General features: G+C 41.2%; 1 protein-coding gene across 1 annotated transcript; it reads left to right on the forward strand.

Annotated features, from left to right (window-relative positions):
• Positions 1 to 1,093: 1,093 nt before the first annotated feature.
• On the forward strand, positions 1,094 to 16,515 carry LOC126455112 (transcription factor Adf-1-like). The gene is made up of 4 exons (XM_050091150.1): positions 1,094 to 1,099; positions 1,331 to 1,469; positions 2,611 to 2,814; positions 16,427 to 16,515. Exons 1-4 carry the CDS (start codon positions 1,094 to 1,096, stop codon positions 16,513 to 16,515), a joined length of 438 nt encoding a protein of 145 aa, XP_049947107.1.
• Positions 16,516 to 17,680: the final 1,165 nt, after the last annotated feature.

Below are 17,680 nucleotides of genomic sequence, written 5' to 3' on the forward strand. Positions count from 1 at the left end.
GTGGACGATTTATGGCCGTGCTAGAGGTTCCGTGGTTCTGTGTTTGGTTGCGGAACTTACGGTTAAGCCACGCCATATCGTTCGGCAGTTCCGGGTCATCAGCCAGTAGACTCCAAACACCCCAAGGGTCCGCTACTCCTAATGTATCAACAGATCTGTTAGTAACTTGAATATTATTTTGTATACCTTTATTGGGGCCATTATTTACCTTGGTTTTCCTGTGTTAAACTTCCCTTTGTAGGAACGGCATTGACAGTCTTATTACCCTCTTCGTTAATGGCATTGTAATATTCATGTTCTGCTGAATGTTTGTATACAGGAAATTGTTCCGTCTTGCTGCCTATGCTATCGTAAGTTTAAGCCTTGTTTTGTTATGAAATGAGGTTGAAGCCTTAAGCTCCTCTTTTTATTATAAAATTCTTCGCCAGGCTCTTACCGAAGGTTAAATTAATATTATGATTATAGTTAAGTAATTGGGTTTGTTTTCATTGGGATTTAAGTGCCTTCCTCATTAACTGATTGTTGCGTAACTTACGGCACCCAAAATCTCTGTTCGTGTTTATTAATATTCAAAATTCTTTTGGTGACCATTTTGCCAGAGATATTTAATAACTGAGTATATTGCTCACTTTAATGCTCACTAAAACTGTGTAATAAAAAGGTGGATGAATGTTTGTAAACCTCTGGTCCAGTCCTTCGCGAAATTCGCGGCAGTCACAATTCAGTCGTGAATGTCGCTTTCATTTACATTTATAAATGTGTGTTACATTTATGTGTAGCTACTTTAACAAAGGTTGTATTTCTAATGATGTACCGTATGGCAGAGTGTATTTCTACGTTTCTTTTTTTAGTTTAGAACTTATTAAAGACTTGTCCCCTGTTTTTCTGGATTTCATCGCACTCTGCAGACGTATCTTATGCCTTGGCACACTGTTAAGGTCGATTCACACTTAACGGAACGTCTCCGTCACGTCCGTCACGTCAAAACATTCTTTCCTGTGTTTCTAATGGCTGTGTTCACACTCGACGTCAGCGTCCCGGAGCGTCTCCGTCACGTCAGCGTCACGCATTCTTTCGGAGAATGTTTCCCGTCATGACGGTGAGTTGACGTGATGTAAATCTCTGGTTTTCGAAGGACTGCCTCCATGTTTTTACTCGGCCCCTGTTTATATGTTTTGGAAAGAGTGAGGTTTTGTAGATGTGGTTCGAAAACTTTGCTTGTACCTAACATGTAAGATTCAATTTTTTATAGTTCCTAGTTTCACTTTGTTATTTATTCTAATTACAAGTAAGTTCCGGTGTTTTCTATTGTATTTATTATTTTGTTTAGATAATGGAGTTCGACGAGTATTTGATTGAATTAGTTCGTTCTCATTCAGAGCTGTATAATATGACTGATAGGAGATATAATGATTCCATATGGAAAGAAACACTGTGGAAGGAAATTGGAGAAGAGGTGGGGCGTCCAGGTAAATGAAACGCCATTTAATTTTACTTTCTACTAAGGATTGTTAAGTGGTACGTAGTTAGTATGTGGGAAAGTTTTCGCTACAACGATGAATATTTGAGTGGAGTACCGTGTGCAGCGTTCCACGGTAAAAACGTTATATACTGTACAAGGTGTTTTTTAAAACTTACAAACTCCAGCAACGTAAATACACTGGTGTTGACCGAATTTATGTTGTATTGACGTGCACCTAGCATATCAGGATCTTTAAATTATGTACTGCACGTGGATGCTGTATACACGTAACGGAGAATAGTTCCAGTCAGTTTTATTGGGCAGTATATTTCCAGTATTTATCTGAGGGAGTAGCACAAAGTAATTTAGCAGACACTTTTGTGCTGTGCAGCGCATAAAGCCTCAAAGTAAAATATAACGTATCTAATGTAATAATGTTGTTATAATTTCAAAATATTGCACTAATTTAATATTTATGTAAATAACACACCATACAGAAAATCTGGCAATGCACTTGGGCCACTCGTATTCTTTAAATTACAAAAGTGTTATTGCTCTGTACGTTTGATCAGAATGAAACAACACTTCTTTTATGTAAAACAGACACATTGTGACTGGGTAATTACCAAAAAACCTTTTAATGGGATGACAGAATATACAATCACTTACTACATTGATTCATGTGAAAAGGAAATAAATGGACAGTCATTCTTGTACCTAGTATGTAAAGAATCTCTTACCTTATTCTCATATATATTTGGAGCTAGAAAAAGATCACAGTATACAAATATGTTTGTTTGCAGTTTTGTAAATTACTAGATAAGGCTTACAAAGTTTCTTCAGCTTTGTGTAGGCTTTAATTGAACATTTTGTAGAGAGTGTTTACTCATGAAAATTTTTGAACAAAAGTATGTTTTTATAGAAACCTGGATGATTTCCAAGAAATGGTGTCTATTGCCTATGTGCTGATTAACAGCATAGCAAATGAAAAGTACCTCATATTATTGGGAAGCTGTTGTAAAAAGAAATGAAAGCAAACCGTGTTTGTGTCCCCGTTAAAAGTTTGGGAAGTCCCTAATTATTTTTTGAAAAAGCATTAGACTACTCCATGCACTCTATTAACAGCTGTATATGTTGTCTTATTTCAGGCCCTGAATGCAAGCAACGATGGGTGTCACTGAGAGGCCAATTTAGAAAATGTGTTATTAAAAAAACAAAGAGTGGACAAGCTGCCATACCCAAGAAGCCATGGAAGTATGAGGAGATTATGGCTTTCCTGCGCCCATACATGCTGGAGCGGGAAACAGTTTCTAACATAACTGGTGATATTTGTTCAGAGGATGAATCAAACGGTGAGGTGTCATCACCTATTCCAGACATTGAAAATAACAGTGATTTGAGGTCAGAGACAAGCAGGCCTGTCATGCAAAAGCGTAGTCAAAGTGGCAATAAGAGGAGAACTACAGACTCTGCATCTGCTTCTCTGATGAATTATATTGTAGCGACACAGCCAAAGGAAGATCACATTGACAGTTTTCTTTCAGGGATATGTGCCAGTATAAAAAGATTGTCCCCATTGCGGCAAATACAAGCTAAAGACGAAATTTACAGAATAGTGTCTGATCTAGAAAGGGATCAAGTGTGTGAAAATATTAATAGTGATACATCGTGAACAGTGCTGTTTGTTACACAGTTTGGAAGCACTTCTATGTATAAGTTGATTAAATAAAAAGTCTCTTCACAGTGTAGTTCTGTCTTAACAACCAAATAATGTAAACAATCACCTGTTACACCCAAAGTAGTTTTTGTTGTGTTTGTGACTTATTTATGCTGATGACTAGAATTTAAGAGAACCAAGCAGCCAAGTCAGAAGTGACTTAACATGAAATTAATAAGAAATTTTCTTTCAGGATTTTGGTTAGGCTAGGCTTTCTTATTTTTTGATGGTGTGTGTGTGTGTGTGTGTGTGTGTGTGTGTGTGTGTGTGTGTGTGTGTGTGTGTGTGTGTGTGCGTGTGCGTGTGTGTGGAGGGGGGGAAGGAGGTGAGAGATGAATATATACTTATTGATCATGTTAAGCCCTTACAGTGACAACCAATATTTTACTATGATATGAATTACTGTTCTGAATGAGAGCTACTGTTACATATGAAGGAACAGAAGTTTATCTGGTTATACTATTTATATTTAAAATTTCAATAGTGTTGTAGGCAGCCAAAATCTGGTGTATCCTATTAGACATGTTTCCTATGGAGAACAGCATCATAGTAAATGAATGAACAGCTCACTGATAATTTATATGTAACTTTTTCGGTAATACTTGTATCAGGAATAAGAACGTGATTTTTTTCTTCATCTAAGTGAAACAAGAATCCAGGCAAGCTCTTTATTAACAACTTTCTTCCTAAAACCTCAAAAGTCTTCATTTATGAATTATAAATCATAAGACTTTTCATTTTGCTAACTAGGATGCATTTTGCAGACTCAGAGCATGTTACACCAACTCTTTCCCATCTTGGATTAGTTCAGCTATTATGAATTACTGACAGAAGAAATTACAAATCATACCCAACTGTAGATTAGAGACATTAGATTAGTACTTGATCCATAGATCATGATTATGACACTTCGTAATGATGTGTAACGTGTCAGGTTAATAAAAGATGTCTATACAAGATACTACATTACACAAAATATTACATGACACTTTAATTTTTTTGTGGGGGTGGGGAAATCACTCACTTACTATATCCAAAAATTCATCTAATGAGTAGGAGTTGCCATTCAGAAATTCTTTTTATTTCCTTTTAAATGCTACATGGTTATCTGTCAGACTTTTGATGCTATTAGGTAAGTGACCAAAGACTTTTGTGGCAGCATAATTTACCCCTTTCTGAGCCATTCAAATGAGATGTGAAGGATTACACACGGCTTTTGCTTTGCCTTAGTTTTAGACTTTCAGTACCTAATAACTGTGGATGTAATTAAAATGTGAAATAGTAAGCTGTATCTTATTTATTACAGTATTAAAAACATGTATTAGCACACATTTCTGCAGTAAATACACCTACTTACACCAAAATAAATGTTAATTCTTTTCAAAAACAGGCATTATTCATCCACTGGAGTATATAGAGATGCTACTGAAATAATCATAGTCTGTAATGGATAACCATGAAACTAGTGCTTTTCCAATATTGCATATGTAAATATTGTGCTGGATCAAGTTTGTTAAAAAACATGGTTTATGATATGAAAACAATACTGCTGCATCTACTGATGTTTTAGAAGTAACTAGCCCTCCAACAGCTGGAATCTTTAGAACTCCATGGCTCGAAAATTTATGATCATGATCTCTACCCATTACATCTCCTTTCAGCCTTCAAAACAATGTCAAGTACTGCTTTTCAGCCCTTATAAAAGAAATTACAAATCTGCACCCAAATACATTGATATTCATGTCAAGGGGAATAGTTCATGTGGCCACTTGTGCAGATTGAGAACATTCACAATACTTGGAATTTTTCCCTTGTAATATTTATTCCCAATGCAAAAACTGCAACCTGTTGCCCTATTTAATATTCACAACATAACACTAGATATTATTTACATCAGCACATTTATTTGAACAAATTTGTTAAATAAGAGTTCCATTTATTTATAAATAAAACAACAGCTTTACAGGACTATTTAATAAATTTCATTATTGTTGAGTTATATCAGTCCCAAGCTACTATAGTACTAAATGGTTGAATACATTCATGGAAAAGTGACATCAGCTTCAGACACCCCTTTCCTCCAAACTTTATCTTTAAATACTCACAGCCGAGTACTTCAAGTGATCTGGTACTAGGAAAATATTTCAGAATAATTTAGACACACTGTAGACATAGCCATTCACTCAGTGTCAGATATAGTGGAATTACAGGCATTCTTTTTTTTTTTTTTACAAATAGAAAGAGGAATTGTTTGAGAATATCTTTTGAACACATAAGAAAATACACATTATAATAACTCCCATGGGAGTCTACCAATAGGGGAATTGAAAAAATCTTTGCAGTGTTCCCATACAACAAAAGCAGATGATGTTGCTGAACCACCTTGTCCAGTTAGCTCCTGCAACACAAGGGTCCCATTTGCTCCTTCAGTTTGTGCATGAACATTTTCTTTGATATAGTTGTGAAGAATACATGTTGCCATCACTATCTTGTCCACATTCTCTGGCATTGAATTAATTCTCCTAAAAAAAATTCTAAGTTTCTGGGCTAATCACCCAAACGCATTTTCTGAGACTCGGCGAGCTCTGGATAGCCTGGCGTTAAAAGCACTCATGGCAATATCACCACTTGCTTGACTTTTTGGATATGGCCTTAATAAATAAGTTTTTAGTGGGAAGGCTTCATCACCAACAATCACATGTGGCACTACAACATCAGTACCAGGAAGTCTCTTATCTCCTGGCACTTGCAATTTGCCAAGTTCCAAGGCTTTCCCCAAGTTTGAATGGGCAAATATGCCCCCATCACTATTTTTATCATAAGACCCAATGTCTACGTTTATAAACTTATAGTTGGCATCAACTAGTGCAAGAAGAACTATGGAAAATGTTTGCTTATAGTTATAAAACTGGGATCCACTGTTTGGAGGAGCCACAATCTGAATGTGTTTCCCATCAATTGCACCGATACAATTGGGAAAGTTCCATAGATCCAAAAACTGTTCACCTATTCGTTGCCAGTCTTCTTCTGTTGGAGTTGGCATTACTTCAGGTAACATTGAATCAATTATTGCCTGGCATACTTCCTTAGCAATGTTATGGACAGTTGAGTGCCCAAGTCGGTAACTGAACGATAATGTGAGAAGGGAATCACCTGTCGCCAAGTACCTGAGAAACATTAAATTAGTCATGAATAAAGAGCCATAGAGAAAACTTACCTAGCGTAACTTACAATGCAGTAAGAAATGCTGAGTGTTTAAAGCCACCCACAAATAATACACATTCACAAATATTAATAGTGCACAGAGCAAATAACTGTTACATTAAGTGGCTAAAGTGTGTTATTGGAACACCCTTCTCCCCCTCCACCCCACCTGAAATCCAGGTTGCAGTGCTAGCTATTACGAAAAAGATATTAATATACACTGGAAAACAATACTATGTTATTTATTTCATATTCTTAACAGTTAACACTGACGGAAAACAATAAACATATTGTTGAATGTGCTTCACACGGCTTTTCAAATACGGTAACACAGAGAAAATCAGGTATTAAAGCTGGTGCAGCTTGCAGAAGTTTACGCTTCAGTCATAATATAATTTTACGACAAACAGAAGATAAAACAAGAATCGACAAAGTTAAAAAACATAAATGTTTAAACTGAGCATACCTTAAGCACACCATCAGCTTCTGTCGTGGTGATATTGGACACCTAAATCTTGAATTTTTCTTCGTAATCCTCGTCTGTATCTTACTTAAAAGGTAAAAAAATTGTTGTTTAGACATTCTAAAATATTTGAAGAAGGACGATTCCTCCTCTTCCAGCTCCTTGTAAAGGGTATGAAACTCTCCTTCGCATTCTCGGCCTTTTAACATATTCCTGACCCACACTCTTTTTGGTCGCCGTTCTTCTTCCTCTTCATCAACGGCAATTTCAATCATTGCAAGTTGCTTCAGATTAAATTTTGGCATTTTATGAAGACCCGAAACTATGCCGATAATAAGCCAATAGACTACAAAAGCGCCTCTGGCGAATGTATTATGAACCATCACACGACGTTGTGTCGACGTTGACGTGCCGTCTAGTGTGAATGCTCAGAAATTTCTCTGACCGTCGACGGTCCAAAACGTGACGGTGACGTTCCGTTAAGTGTGAATTCTCTTTTAGTCCTAGATTTGGTTTCACGCTTTCCACCTTTTCATATATGCTTATAACAGCATAAAGTGAGTTACGTCTTTGATTCAGGTATCTACCTGTGAACACACTGATTCAAATTTCTGTATCTTTGCTGTAACTGTTTCCTAGGTGGACAGAAGTGACAGTTCGTGTTCGACAACGAAAATGAGCAAGTATAGTGTCCTATAACGCAGTATTATCTATAAAGAAGACTACTACTGCACGCAGTAAGCTCTCCAGTTTTGATTCCGACGCTTGCACGTTATGTGCTCGTTTTCAGTTCGGGTATAACCGCCGGTTATTTACAGAATAGTAATTGTATAACACATTGATACCTATAAGTACAATTTTAGGCTGTTCGTAATAAAATATTATTTTTGTAAGTCAGTCAGTCAGACAAACATACTCGTATATTTGTATCTTTGATATGATCCTTTGTAGACTTCGCTTCAAAATAGCATGTAAGGACGGAATTAGTCAACAGTGTGAGGTATAATAAAATACTTAGGAAAAAGAGCTGAGGTGGAATACTTCAAAATACAGCACACGTGGTTCCATTTTGTGCTCTTATCACGACAGGGAAGAGGGAATAGATATTTTAACCTAGCGGGCCGTGTTTCACGTTCTTCAAAATTCAGAGAACTAAAATGTCAGTGATTTCGTTATCTTTTCACTGCAAACACCTCATAACCTTCTACTTCGTCAGCCATCTATGACGGACGTCCGGTGCGTTCTACAGGGTGTTTCAAAAATGACCGGTATATTTGAAACGGCAATAAAAACTAAACGAGCAGCGATAGAAATACACCGTTTGTTGCAATATGCTTGGGACAACAGTACATTTTCAGGCAGACAAACTTTCGAAATTACAGTAGTTACAATTTTCAACAACAGATGGCGCTGCAAGTGATGTGAAAGATATAGAAGACAACGCAGTTTGTGGGTGCGCCATTCTGTACATCGTCTTTCTGCTGTAAGCGTGTGCTGTTCACAACATGCAAGTGTGCTGTAGACAACATGGTTTATTCCTTAGAACAGAGGATTTTTCTGGTGTTGGAATTCCACCGCCTAGAACACAGTGTTGTTGCAACAAGACGAAGTTTTCAGCGGAGGTTTAATGTAACCAAAGGACCGAAAAGCGATACAATAAAGGATCTGTTTGAAAAATTTCAGCCCGCATCTCGTGGTCGTGCGGTAGCGTTCTAGCTTCCCACGCCCGGGTTCCCGGGTTCGATTCCCGGCGGGGTCAGGGATTTTCTCTGCCTCGTGATGGCTGGGTGTTGTGTGCTGTCCTTAGGTTAGTTAGGTTTAAGTAGTTCTAAGTTCTAGGGGACTTATGACCACAGCAGTTGAGTCCCATAGTGCTCAGAGCCATTTGAACCATTTTTTTGAAAAATTTCAACGGACTGGGAACGTGACGGATGAACGTGCTGGAAAGGTAGGGCGACCGCGTACGGCAACCACAGAGGGCAACGCGCAGCTAGTGCAGCAGGTGATCCAACAGCGGCCTCGGGTTTCCGTTCGCCGTGTTGCAGCTGCGGTCCAAATGACGCCAACGTCCACGTATCGTCTCATGCGCCAGAGTTTACACCTCTATCCATACAAAATTCAAACCCGGCAACCCCTCAGCGCTGCTACCATTGCTGCACGAGAGACATTCGCTAACGATATAGTGCACAGGATTGATGATGGCGATATGCATGTGGGCAGCATTTGGTTTACTGACGAAGCTTATTTTTACCTGGACGGCTTCGTCAATAAACAGAACTGGCGCATATGGGGAACCGAAAGCCCCATGTTGCAGTCCCATCGTCCCTGCATCCTCAAAAAGTACTGGTCTGGGCCGCCATTTCTTCCAAAGGAATCATTGGCCCATTTTTCAGATCCGAAACGATTACTGCATCACGCTATCTGGACATTCTTCGTGAATTTGTGGCGGTACAAACTGCCTTAGACGACACTGCGAACACCTCGTGGTTTATGCAAGATGGTGCCTGGCCACATCGCACGGCCGACGTCTTTAATTTCCTGAATTAATATTTCAATGATCGTGTGATTGCTTTGGACTATCCGAAACATACTGGAGGCGGCGTGGATTGGCCTCCCTATTCGCCAGACATGAACCCCTGTGACTTCTGTCTGTGGGGACACTTGAAAGACCAGGTGTACCGCCAGAATCCAGAAACAATTCAACTGCTGAAGCAGTACATCTCATCTGCATGTGAAGCCATTCCGCCAGACACGTCGTCAAAGGTTTCAGGTAATTTCATTCAGAGACTACGCCATATTATTGCTACGCATGGTGGATATGTGGAAAATATCGTACTATAGAGTTTCCCAGACCGCAGCGCCATCTGTTGTTGAAAATTGTAACTACTGTAATTTCGAAAGTTTGTCTGCCTGAAAATGTACTGTTGTCCCAAGCATATTGCAACAAACGGTGTATTTCTATCGCTGCTGGTTTAGTTTTTATTGCCGTTTCAAATATACCGGTCATTTTTGAAACACCCTGTATATTCTTAATAGTTTCTTGTCCTGAATAAACTACTAAACTAGACTGGTTTAGAAGTTTAACTTTCCCCATCTAGTTTCTCTTTCCCTTGCAATTTTACCAAAACTTTTTTGTACCGTACCTAATGTAAAATTTTAGGTTACAGAATGTCAATTGTTATATAAATGCACGTACAGCGAATTAACCGAAAGCGTTTCAGTCATTCGTTGCTTATTATCGTATGATACTTTACGTGCCAACTGTAATACTGAGGTAAAGATAAGAAAACAGCCAACAGCTGCAACACGACGGATGATCTTTCAGTTCACAATACAATCCCCAATTATAGTTCTATGTAACAAAGCGCCTCACTCAGAGACAGAAAAAAAAAACACTTTTTCGCCGCAGATTATATGAATTGAACGTCGAGCGTCTGACATGAAGAGGAGATGTCAGACCATCTCATGGGGGTTGCATTGTGAGCAGCCGACAGCTATAACAAAAGAGAGAATGTGATACGCGCGCACAACATATTCATCCGTTCGTGTCGCCTGACGTACTTCTGCTTTGCAGAACCGCTGTGGATATCGTAACTAAGGGTGTTAAAATATGAAAAAGTAGTGGAGGATCCCGACAGTGCAGCAAAGCTGACCATAAGTGGTCTTCGTAACCTAGCACTCAAAATGAAAATTCGGTAAAACTTTTTCTTATTGTTTTTAAATTATTCGTAGCTATTGACACGTCATAAACTAAATATCAACCAGTACGTTCACCATGAAAGTACTTCGTTCCAACATTCTCTAAGGAAGTCGTCCAAGAATAATTCCTGCGGGCAAAGTAAGGTGCTGGACACAGCGACCTGTTTTAATAATACATACGAGGAATAATCTGTCGTAGCTGTACATAAGGCTACAAAGTACACTGATTAGTAATTGATGAACGGGTATGTGACATGAAGCATGTCAGTAATTGCTAGGTATGTTGGCAAAATCCGATAGTGTTGAAAGCGTTTTTGAATTTGACATAGGTAGTATGGAGGAAGAGTGTCATCTCACGGCACATTATTGCTGACATTTCTGTGTTGAGTAGTACTCAATAAGTATATATATGATATATTGTAACAGGTAAAACGAGTTGACGTTTTGCAAATTGACTACGTCCCTGCGAATATCAAATGATGCATCTAGAGTGCCTAATATGTTCAGTAAATGGAATTGATATCTCAATACATTACTCACAGATGAAAAACTAAGTTCGCCAACTGTTGCTCATCATGTAATTCCTGGTTTCTTAAGAACAAACAGATGTATTGAGACTTATTACTATCTTAAGGCATAATTTGCCGGCTGACAGATAATATACAACGAAAGTAATGACTGCACACAAGGCAGCAGTTGCCACCCACTAATATCCTGCGGACACATCTTCAAAAAATTAAGTATTTTACCCAACCCTTCACAAAATGTATATTCGCTAATGTAATTCGTCATAAACAATCCGTTTCAGTCCGAGAAGAATAGTTGACATCAGCCAAAGCACTAGAAAAAAAGGATTACTTAAGCTGTCAATGGATCAGAAACGAGTTTAGAACGCGTTTTCAAAAATGTTTGATAATTTACCAAATGACTCACGTGTAGTAAAGTTAAGAATGAATCTGGCTTAAAATAATTTCGTCTTGACAAACCCTTTTATTCTGTAGACGAATTGTTACTTACTCGTAAATTTAAGTGACACGAGGGCAGCAACTCGACGCGGCGTGGAGTCAACAAGTCGTCAGAAGTCCCCTGCAGAAATACTGATACATGCTGCCTCTTCAGTCGTCCATAATTGCGGAAGTGTTGCCGGTGCAGGGTTTTGTGCAGGGCATGATTTCTCGATTATGTGCCGTAAATATTCCACTGAATGGGTAAATAGTTCCCCCGAATTTTCTATAATGTAATTCAACCCAAATGCGAACAATTGCGACGTGCATGGCGCATTGTCAGTCATAAAAATAACCATTTCCAGTCACTTATTGGTTCAGCTGGACCAGCCCACACTATTAAGGAGCCATGTTGACAACTTTGGACCATTGCGCCACACTCCAATCCTATCACCCGCTCTTAGCAAATGAACTTGGGACTCACGGTATTCCAGTCGTCTACGGTTCATCCGATATACTGTACTCACGAGCCCAGGAGAGACGCTGCAGACGATGTCGTGCTATTAGGAAAAGGAATAGCGTCGGTCATCTGCTGCCACAGGCAATTAAAGCGAGATTTCGCCGCACTGTCCTAACGGACATGGTCATCGCACACCTCACCAAAGGGTTATTTCACGCAATGTTGCTTGTCTTTCAGCACTGACAACTCTACGCAAACGCCGTTGCTCTCGGACGTTAAGAGCAGGCCGTCGGCCACTGCATTGTCAGCAGTGGGAGGTAATGCCTGGAATTTTATATTCTCGGCACACTCTCGACACTGGGATCCCGGAATACAGAATTTAAGGGTTTTCGAAATGGAATGTTCCATGTGTCTAACTCCAACTATCATTCGGCCTTCGTAGTCTTTTAACTGCCTTCGAGCTGCGATAATCACGTTCGAAATCTTTTCACGTGAACCACCTGAGTACAAATGACAGTTGCGCCAATGCAATGTTCTTTTGTACCTTCTGTATGCGATGCTACCGGCATCTGTACACGTGCATATCGCTATGCGACGACTTTTATCACTTCAGTGTATTTGGTCTTCACTGTGGCACAGTTCGGATTACAGACAAAACTTACGTTGTTCATAGAACGTTAAAGTAAAATTGGATGTCCCGGTTCTAAAGTAAACATGACACCGTGTTATGGAATGATGTAAAATAGCACTGAGACTAAAATAAAAGGTAATTGTAATCCAGGTTATGACATTCAGTGCGTCAAGTAATAGTGATCCAAGAACGTATTAATAAATAATGTACGTATTCTTATTTGCAACAGTGTGAGGCAAATCACTGGCTCGTTGCTGGCCGCACTGCTCTCCAAGGCGCAGCATACCGCCTTCTTGTCGGTAATTAGCGAGTTACCCTAACCGGAGAGTCCGCGTCACGCGGCGTACAAGACATTTACTGTCACTCCACAACAAATCTCATTTTGTGCATATTAATACAAGCTATCTGGCTGCAACTGAGTCGGTGTATGTTGATCCCTGACAGTTTCAGCGGGCTGTGCGCTGCATTTCCTCTGTCTACCTGAACCAATTAAGCGGTTTAACAAATATTTCTATGGCAACACCTAAGCGTTGCCACAGTTCTGTAGATAGCTACTTTTTTCGCTTCCCTATCGAAAGCTGGCAACGGTGCTGCGAACTGTCGGGGATCTTCTTACGCCGTCCACACTACAGCTTGGGCATCGAATCTGCAAGTCATCGAATCGTTCAGTCATGGAGCCGATGAGTCATCGAACCAGCATCCGCTGTGGTGTGGGCTGTACTGTGAGGCCACTACCGATCAACTGGCAAGCTGACAGAACCGGCAGTCTGAGGGGTCACCTACATCGCTGATGGGCCGAGTGTCGAACTGAAGTCTCCCAGCCGCCGAGCAACCGGCCCACGCCAGCGCCAGATGCCGCCATCCAGACGCTGGATCGGGATTTGCATCCAGAGGGCCCACACTCGCGTCCCTAGCCACGGCTGGGGCAGCTACCAGCACGTCCTGCTCTCGGCGTGGCTCGTGTTGCATGAGCTCCTGATGGAGCTCAGCTGCGAAGCTTGAAATGCTAGTGTCACAAGGTTGCAGACAGCAGTTCTTGGCGTCTTCATGACAGCGTTTTGCTTCAGAGATCTGTGGTATCGACGCTAACCACCGAGCGCCACCTGATGTGAGCTTCAATTACTAATATAGACTACTAGGACGTAAAGAAAAAGCTCCCACTATCATCAAGCTGCTTGTGACTCACCCCCCCCCCTCTCAGCCAGCACCATAGAGCACCCAGACCTTCCGCACATTGGAGACTATGCTATTTAGCATCATGTCACCACATCACTGAACACAGACAAATCATGTGTACAAAGCTTGTAAAAACATGCAGTCCACATCATTTCGAAAAAAAGTCATGCATATAATCTATGGAACATGGAAATAACTAAAACTTCCCGGTAGATTAAAACCGAGGCACAAGACTGGAACCTTTGTCTTTTGGTTGCAAGTTCTCTCCGCTATTGATAGAAATTTCATTTTGGAAATTCTCCTCTAGACAGGGGTTAAGACATTTCCTTGAGTGATATTCCCCGCAACACAATGCAGGAGAAGTTATGTGAAGTATGGAAAGTAAAAAAATGGGTGCTGGCAGAAGTTCAGCTGCAACGTTGAGTCCCAAGTAGTCCTCGGATAGTTGGTAGAGCACTTCTCCACAAAAGGCAAAGGTTTCCGATAGGACTCATAGAATGGCACAGAGTTTTAATCCGTCAGGATGTTTCAAATCAGTGCATTCCGCTACAGGGTGAAAATTTCTTCTGGATGTAACTACTAAGTACACGTCGTCACACTCATGCTTATCGAGATATTCAGAGAAGCTCCACATAGCGTGCAACCTACTCTCCTGTTAATTACTGTTGAAGCATCAATTTTTGGAAGGTTTGTGAAAAGCGCAAACATACAATATCTGTGGGAAACAGAACTCACCGTCATCCTGGGTTTCTGTGTTAGAGGCACTTCTCACGTAGCACTATCATATGGTTCGCATCAGTGAGTTGTAGCCTTTCAACAACTCACTTGTCTTCTGTGCACGAGTTCTGACGTTGCGCTGTAGCTGGTGGTCCGTGCACAACCTTTGGAAGAGGTTAGTTGTCCATAAATAAGTATCCAATGCATCTGATATCATCAGACTATGTTGTTAAAGGCCTGTGTTATCCATTTAACTTGATATATAATTGAATCAATCTGAAACCAAAGACAAATGCTCATCACACCAGAATTCAGAGACCTACACAGAAGCCACTCATTCAAAGGAATCATCTCCCAATACTGACAAACTAGCGATCCCAGTGGGATATCATACCAAAACAGCTGCCACCCGTGGGTTTGTATATGAAGTGTGAGGATAGCCCACAAAATATTCCACACTCATTAGCGATCAAAGAGTCATCTGCAATATTATCTTCCGCACCACAGAGTGTATACACAGTAAGATAATAAGCTGAGCTTGAAACTTCCTGGCAGATAAAAACAATGTCCCAAACAGAGACTCGAATCCCGGACATTTGTCTTTCGCAGGCAAATGCTCTTGAAAGGTAGGAGACGAAGCACTAGCGGAAGTAAAGTGAGTGCGAGTCGCGAGTCGTGCTTGGGGAGCCCAGTTGGTAGAGCACGTATCCATCCAAAACATTATGACCACCGACCTATTGTCGATATAAACCCGTCCAGGTGGCAGTAACGTAAACTGGCGAGGAATGATTGCTAAAGAGATACACACACGGTGCATGTAGTATTATTGAGCATGCTGTCCATGTGTAGAATGGCAAAAGTGCGCGATCTATTTGAGTTTGACTGACGGCAGATTGTCGTGGCCAAGAGGCACGTCACAAACATTTCGTCAACTGCACGATTTATCGGGTATTCGAGGAGTGCTGTGGTGTCTTCAACATGTGGCGAAACCAAGGTGAAACCACCCTCATTACAGACGAAGGACGTCGTAAGCAGGGCAGACCGGTAAAACAGGACAAGCAGAGAACTGTGGCGGAACTAACACGCTTAAATGCTGCACAGAGTAAAAATGTGTCTGAACACACAGTCACCGAACACTACTAACGATGGGCCAATGTCGACAACACGACATGGGCAACTAAGACTGAAATGGGCACGTGACCATCAGCAATGGACATTGGTGCAGTGGCAGAGAATTTCACTCTCTGATGAATCCTGATAGCTTCTTCATCATGCCGATGTGAGGACGCGAATCCGTCGTCTTCCAGGCGAGAACTCATTGACACCTATACTGCGGGATAGCTACATTATGCTCTAGGGAAATTCACGTTGGGATCCATGAGTCAAGTGGAGCTCGTGCAAGGCACCACAACGGCCGAGGAGTATCGTACACTGGTTGCAGATCATGTATGTCCCTTCATGACGACCATGTTTCCTGACGGCAGTGCCATTTTTCAACAGGATAATGTACTATGTCTCAAGTCCAGGAGTGTGATAGAGTGGTTCGAGAAACGAAGTAATGAGTTCCTAAGATGTGTTCCTACTGATGTGTTCCTACTGACGTGCGGCCCCTCCCGCTACCACCCCCACCTCCAACCCTCACCTAACTCGCCAGATCTGAACCCGATCAAACACATCTGGGATGTTACTGAATGTGGTATCAGAGCTCATCACCTCCACCCTCCCGAATATTCGGAAATAAGGTGACGTGTGTGCAGATGTGGTGCCAAATGCCTCCAGAAACCTAACAAGGTCTCACTGCTTCCAGGTCACAACTTGTAGCCGTTGTTATCTGTGCCGAAAATCGACATGCTGGCTATTAGGCAGGTGGTCATAATGTTGTGGCTGATCAGTGTATATTTCGCAAGCATCTGTTGAATTAATAACAAAGCTTACTGTACCCCTCATTTGCAGGTGTCACCAGCTACATGTCCCGACCTCAGCCAACACCCGCCTACAACAAAGGAAACTATCCCTATTTGCAGCCGTTTGGCAGCCTGTGACGTCAGACACCACAATTTTACTAAGATACTCTCGAGTTACACCAGTAACTCTCGCTTGAACTCACTCTGAGTCTTTCTTGTGATGATATCAGGAGCTGCCAGTAGCATACAAAGCGTATTTTTAGAGACGGACTGTTTCTTACCTCCCACGTTGCAGAACAAGGGACGATTTCATCCTGCGATTGCCAAGGGGTGTCATTCCCCTAAAACAGCATCTTACTTTTTAGATCCACCTACACCAAGCTTCTAGAACATTCGAGTCGCATCTTTCTCTCCTCTCTGGGACGTGGTTCAAATGGTTCAAATGGCTCTGAGCACTATAGGACTTAACTTCTAAAGCCATCAGTCCCTAGAACTTAGAACTACTTAAACCTAACTAACCTAAGGACATCACACACATCCATGCCCGAGGCAGTATTCGAACCTGCGACCGTAGCGGTGACGCGGTTCCAGACTGTAGCGCCTAGAACCGCTGGGCCACCGCGGCCTTCTCTGGGACGTGGCTTCCACCCAAGCTGCAAACTCCTGTCTCCCGGAGTGAAGGTTCACCACCTTGCGCAACGGTGGTCAAACATGGCTGCCGTCCACCTCCAATTCATTTGAGGTCATTGATTGAAATTCTCGTAGCACTTAAACGGACAACTGATTTAGATGCCGCATGCACTCATAAATTGCAAGATTTCAACCGCATATTTTAAGATCTGTTGCACAATACTTTATAGTTTTCCTTAACTGAACAGATTACCTAATGTAATGTTCGGAAATGAGCTTGTCCAGGGGAATAACATGACACTGCTATCCTTCAAGTGTGTAACACAGTAAGGTGAAACAATTTCTCTGCTGGGGACACTTGGATGTAGTGAAAGACCCGAGTTTCCTGTGAAATAACAGCGTTCACTTTGTCTAATACTAAAAACTTACATACTTTATGTGATAGTCTTTAACTTTCTGACAAGAAAAAAGTACAGATAACGTGGTCCCTGTTCTTAATTATTTTTTATGTAAGACTGAAATTACCTATGGGCCACAACATGTGTGTCAGGTGTTCATCTGCCTTGCAGTTTGTGTTGCCAAATTTATAAGTGCAGCGCCGTTTCGGTGGTGGGTGTCGCTCTCGCGGCCAAGGTTCCGCGAGCGATCCAGATTGAGGAGGCGCACTCAGCCA

The sequence above is a fragment of the Schistocerca serialis genome, chromosome 1, assembly GCF_023864345.2.
Source record: "Schistocerca serialis cubense isolate TAMUIC-IGC-003099 chromosome 1, iqSchSeri2.2, whole genome shotgun sequence".
In the NCBI taxonomy this organism is placed as follows: domain Eukaryota; kingdom Metazoa; phylum Arthropoda; class Insecta; order Orthoptera; family Acrididae; genus Schistocerca; species Schistocerca serialis.

Coding starts and splice junctions, on each gene's coding strand:
- LOC126455112 (XM_050091150.1), top strand. Junction 1,470..2,610: donor AGAAGAGGTGGGGCGTCCAG/GTAAATGAAACG, acceptor GTCTTATTTCAG/GCCCTGAATGCAAGCAACGA. Junction 2,815..16,426: donor TTCAGAGGATGAATCAAACG/GTGAGGTGTCAT, acceptor CCTCATTTGCAG/GTGTCACCAGCTACATGTCC.